At 32.8% G+C, this 6,025-nt stretch overlaps 1 protein-coding gene across 1 annotated transcript; it reads right to left on the bottom strand.

Moving 5' to 3' along the window:
* Positions 1 to 764: 764 nt before the first annotated feature.
* On the bottom strand, positions 765 to 4,622 carry LOC136232863 (phosphatidylinositol 4-kinase gamma 4-like). Its single transcript, XM_066022313.1, has 3 exons — positions 4,467 to 4,622; positions 2,519 to 4,064; positions 765 to 1,620 (listed from the first exon to the last, which is right to left on the bottom strand). Exons 2-3 carry the CDS (start codon positions 3,881 to 3,883, stop codon positions 1,240 to 1,242), a joined length of 1,746 nt encoding a protein of 581 aa, XP_065878385.1. The 5' UTR covers positions 3,884 to 4,064; positions 4,467 to 4,622; the 3' UTR covers positions 765 to 1,239.
* Positions 4,623 to 6,025: the final 1,403 nt, after the last annotated feature.

The raw sequence follows: 6,025 nt of genomic DNA, 5'->3' as shown, positions 1-6,025 counted from the left end.
ATAAAGGTTTTTTTTTTTTTTTTGTGATTAATGGGTCAAATGACTAAATAGGCATGCCAAGATAGAAAGCCCATCGAATTAGGGGGCCCAACTTGATTTATAGAAAAATGATTTTTTTGGGTCTTTTTACATAAAGATCAGAAATGATAAAAATATTTATATTTTAATCAAATTAATAATTTTATTAGTATTATATTAGATATATCATTTTTTATTTTAAAACTGTTAAATATTTTTAAATTTCTATCATCTTTTAACATTCTCTAACCATTTCTAACCAATCATTTATTGATAACTTCCTAATTGACAAAATGCAAAATATGATTTGCTATAACTGTAAATTACTTTTAATAAAGGCTTTTCTGTATAATTTTCCCCTTTTTTTTCAATTCTTATTATATTTTTACATTTTTATTTTAAAATAAATTGTATTTTTTGTAATAGAAATGCTAAATATCCCTAAAATATATATATATAACATCGTCCAGTTCTCCGAATCATGAACCAATTGACCCTTGATCCAATTATTGTTATTTCGGTTCAACTTCCAGTCTGATTTTTAAACATTAGATATTAATGCTAATTACTAGCTATGTAGTTAGCTACTTGCTTATTAACAATTAATATATGATTAAACTATAATTAATTATTGTTGTTTAAAGATAAAATAACTCATAAATATATAAATAAATTAAACAATAAAAATATAATATCAATTTTAAGAAAACCTATTAAAATACATATATTATTTAAAAAAATGCCCAGAAAAAAATAATATATATTATTGATAATATGAACTAATATTTCTTTTTCTAGTTACAACTTTAATTAAAATAATATAATTACAGTAAAGCAGAAATATTTTTTGAACCAATCCTAGAAATATTTCCCAAATATTTTCCTCATATTACAAAACCATAGTATAATTTCTGTCTACTAACATACACAAAGTCACATTAAAAAAAAAAAACAAAAAATAATATGTATCTTTGTCCACACAAGCACCACAAGGTCCAAAATATACTCAGTTTTAATGCCATTCCATCAAAAAAGGGAAAGGACTAAGACACATGTATGAACAAACAAAACAGAGTTTAAACTTGTCAAACCTAAACATGGACGAAACAAACTATCATCCTACTAACTAATCACCTTCTTGTGCATCATGACAAATGCACACACACTCACACTCATGTTAATATAATATCTACAAAATGTACGCCGGCCAACCGGACGGACTTACCGGCTGGTCAGCTCGTCGAGTTGACGATCGATGATTGATGAGATGGATTCGAGGAATGCTTCCTCGCTACTTCCAGGAAGCATGGCATCTTGAGCTTCTTGAACAATTCGCTCGATAGTTGATTCTTTTTTCAGCGTCTCCCTGCACATCATGCTTCCGATTTGAAAGGGCGTAAGCGCTCTTTCGACTCCTTTTTTCAGTAGCATGGTGGAAATGCGGAAAGTGCGGGCGGACTTGAGGGGCATGTCCCATCCACAGAGTTTGAGAAGAGTAATGTCCTCTTCAGCATCTAGTTTTTTAACATAGTCAATAATGTCTTGGGAATAAGGTTGCTTAGCTTGAGGCCAGTAAAGCCAGTCAAAAGTGCAATCTTCAAACTGCAGGAAAGGGAGGAACAAATGAAAAAGATTAGAAAACATATCTATCTCCGTGTCAAATGAGTCACGATGTTTCTAAACGAGAAGATTGGAGCTGCGAATTTTCAAATGCGAAAGTGGACAAGTAACACAAAGTAAGAACATTACTGTTGAGCGTCATTACCTGGTTCATTTTCTATAATTAAAACAAATAAAAGCTCAAGGTTGCATAATAACCAATCCGTGACATATAGTTCAAGTAAACGGGGATAAAATACGAGACCAAATAAAGACATTTAGAATGCTTTCCATATTATGCACGTGTCTGTGTGTGTATAAAGCAAAAACATTCATCATTATAGTACCATTATACAGTTCATTTTCCATAGGAACAAAGAAATCAAGTTCAAGTATATAGCACAGACAAAATACCACACCAAATAAGAACAATTCATTCATAGCATATTTTCTTTGATCCTTTTCTAAAGAACACAAAAGTAGTTGACTTTTTGCTAATTTTTAGATGCCCTCTGATATAAAAGAAAAAAAAGTCTTTCCTATGCAATGCAAATGAGAAGCATGTCTTCTTATCTTATTAGAGAATGTTACCATATGAAATTCAACAGATCTGTTTTTTCCGCCTCTTCTTGTGAGATAACTGAAATAATCTTATGCTTCTGCGTGTTTCATGTACCATTTCACATGCCATTGTTCTTCAAGTTCATATAATTTATGTTTCAGGTATCTATCTATTCAGGAATACACTTCACTAGATAAGCTTAGCCCAGAAGTATTGATTGATAATGAAACAACAAGAACATAAGTTAGGCCCATAAGGCCATACCTTATGGCATCCTAAGCATCGGACAAAACAATAACATACATATGAATATAGTTAACTTAAAAGGACAAAACTTACGCTTTCAGGCAGGCAGTATCCATGATCTATTGGGATAAGAACGATCTTCCCTTCATCATCTTTTCTGATCAAAATGTTACCAGCATGTCTGTCTGCATTTGCCAACCTCATATCTAAGACAGAGATTTTGTGTACCTCGTGAACAGGGAAAGCACCAGGACCCATATCCTCACAACTTCCATTGTTTTCTATGAACCTCTGCAGTGAACCAATCTTTACATTCTTTGATGAGTGTTCATAACCCTTTGGATGATTGAAGCCTTTATGCAAGCACTTGATCATTAATGTGGGTGGAACTCCAGCAAAACCTCTATGGTTATCCCAAAATAAGCGTGGTCCACTCTTAGGGTGATCCAATAAGAATGCTGCAACTTCTCGCAATGCTCCACCTCCTACACATGTGCCTTTCTTTAATCCTTCACCATTCACTGACAAGGGTAATCCCTGAGGGTTATTCAAAGCCATTGGCTCTTCATCAATGGGCTTAAAGACGGCAACATATTTACCAGATGAATCTTGCATGAAATAAGCTCCTCCAGATCCCTCAGAAGATCGAATAGGCTCATTGCCCCTCTCTAGTCCAAGGACTGTAGAGTTTACTAACTCTTTGATCACCAACGGAAGTTCTATTTTGGAATTAACAATTACAGGCTCCAAAACAAAGTCTCTCAGTAATGGTTTCTCCTCTACAAATTCATTACCCAGAGAAAATGCCCCCTTCTGATATGCTCCTGAAACATCATCTCTCCCGTCACGCAACTCTAGTGCCTCAATTGACAATTCTAAGTCTTTCTCAATGGGTTTAGCTCTAACTTTGGCAGATTTCCGAATAAGCAAATGAATCACTGCATATTTTTCCTTGCAGATATCATTAATAAGCCTTTGGTCTTCAAGTTCCTCACCATCACAAACCAGTTCTTGGTCAATGATATCAAACTCTTTCCCCTTCTTAGCAATCTGTTGTTTCACATAGCCTACATTTCTACCCCTCCCCACATGAAACTTAAACTCTTGCCCAGACACAGTCCTAACAGTTATAACTTGGAGATCTGAAAGCCTTATAACCAAATGCAACACCTTTCCCTCAGCAACACCATAGTCCCTAGCACAAGAATTGTTCCTAGACATTTCTCTCCCTTCAAAAATCAATTTTTGCTTCTTCACAAAGAAACCTCTGTAAGCCTGAATCCTCAGCTTCACAGAAGCAATAGAATCCGACTCCATAATACGCATAGGGACCAAAGACCCCGCAACAGACAGAAAGATCAAGATCGAGTCATCCGAACATGGATTATACTTCCAGGTGAAACTGTGATTAACCTTTAGAGGCTCCTCACGCACAGAACTAAGAGCAACTTGAGCCATTGGATTCGAATCTACGCCTTTAGCGAACTCTGCACCTTCTAAAACCTAAATCCTTCCCCAAATCATCGTCCAAAACACATGGGATGCAAAATAGACCGCGTAATCCCAAGTTATCCCAACCTTGAGAAAACCGCGAGGAAGAAGCAAATTTACTGAATGCAACTAATTAGAAACTCACGCCCTGAAATACACACAAGAAAAACAAAACAATCTCAATCACATGAAATGAAACCGCATTTGATAGAAACAAGAAAACCTAAATCTGATCGGACACAATAAATTATCATTTCATTTTCAAATCAATAAATCCTACACACCAAAAACCTAATCCTTAGGCTAATTACATCAAAAGAAAACTCAATCAAACAAAACCACAACCGATTTACTCGATTCTGAAAAAGAAAATGTTACTGAGTTCCAGTTGTTCAAAGCTACATGAGAATCCCATTCCTAACGCGTTTCTTAAAGAAAAAACTAAAAATGAAAAGAACTAGGAGCAAGATCCAATGTAGATTCATAAAATCCTAAAATTACAAGTTACAATCCCAATTTCATCAAAGTAGAAGCTAAAAGAGACATTTACCTGGAGCAGAAAGAAGCGAAGGCTCCGATTTCAGATGAAATGGAAATGGTTATAGTGCTAGTTCAAACTCATTTTTTCTTTGTGATCAAGGAAATGGTTATATTGTGAGAGAGAGAGAGAGTAAAAATGGACATGAATAGTATTTGAATATGTATAGCCTAAGGATATTTTATTTATAGACTTTTAAGTTATGACTTTCGCCGGGAATTTTGGGAGTAGAGTTTGACGGAGTTATCTTTTAAACGGAGTTAAGTAGATTTCTGTTCTGATATTTCTAGAATATTATCTTCTTTCTTTGTCCTATTATAAGGAAAATAATACAATATGTACGACATGAACGCTCCTTCCTCCTACACTTGCTTAGGAAAATAAATATTTTAACTATTATTTTATTTATTTTTGTCATAATATCCATTTGCCTCCCGGAACTAAGTAAAGTCAATTAGGATTTTAAACTATCAAAATCATCAATCAAGTTCTTAAACTAATCAAAAATCATCAATTGAGTTCTCATTCTAAACAAAAATCATCAATTAAGTCTTTATCGAAAATCATTTGGTTGAAAGTTTCAGACTTTTTTCTTCAAACTCATTTTGAACCAACACACAAATTATTACAGTCTATATCAAATAGTCATAATTTCTGATTTTAAGATATGATGAGGACTCAATTGATGATTTTTGCATAGTTCAGGGATCTGATTGATGATTTTGATAGTTTAGGGTTCTAATTGATTTTGAAGGTTTAGTTTGGGGATCTAAATGGGTGTAATGTCTTTTTTTTGTGGGTATTGGGGTAGAGTAAAGAAAAAAAAAATTATGTCTGTTTTGTCGGTTTGTCAAGAAGATGACTGAGGTTTTTAGTTTTACTAGAACCAAGGATTTTAAAATTAAAATGAGCATTGACGATCACAAAATTGAAAAATTCAAAGACTTGATGATAAATTAAGCAACTTTAATTCTTCAACTTTTTAATTTTGAGGTCATTAAGGTGTTGTTTGGTGAGGAAAGAGAAGACTTCGAAAATGAAGATTTTGAAAAATAAAAAATTTGGTTTCATCGTAAATATGGTACTAAATAACTTTAATTCTTGGAATTTTCCATTTTGATATCGTTAATTGTCATTTTTATAATGTAAAAGTAAAAGATTCTCGTTTTTAGTAAAACGAAAAACTCAATTACTGTAATAAAAAAAATTCCAGGTAATAGTTGACAATACGTGAAAGCACATGAATTTTTTTTTTTTTTACTTTATCCATTTTATTATAGATAAAGTTATCTTTGTTGAGCTGCTTCCAAATTGAATCTTATATGAGATACTATATTATTAAGATGGCATTTTAAGGATTTTAGGGCTGAAATTAGAGAAATTGTAATAATACAAAGTTGTTCCTAATTATCTTAATTGTATACTTGTATAAGTTATATATATTGTGTTTATTTTGAGTTATTTGAAGTTTATTATGTTTGGCAGAGCTAAGTAGTCTGTAAGGAAACATAATAGAATCCTTTTGCATATCATATATTATATGGAGATGATATAAATATCAATTTTAGATA

The sequence above is a fragment of the Euphorbia lathyris genome, chromosome 6 (genome assembly GCF_963576675.1).
Source record: "Euphorbia lathyris chromosome 6, ddEupLath1.1, whole genome shotgun sequence".
Classification (NCBI taxonomy): Eukaryota; Viridiplantae; Streptophyta; class Magnoliopsida; order Malpighiales; family Euphorbiaceae; genus Euphorbia; species Euphorbia lathyris.
The sequence above is the reverse complement of the archived record's forward strand: the minus strand, read 5'-3'. Positions and strand labels throughout refer to the sequence as shown.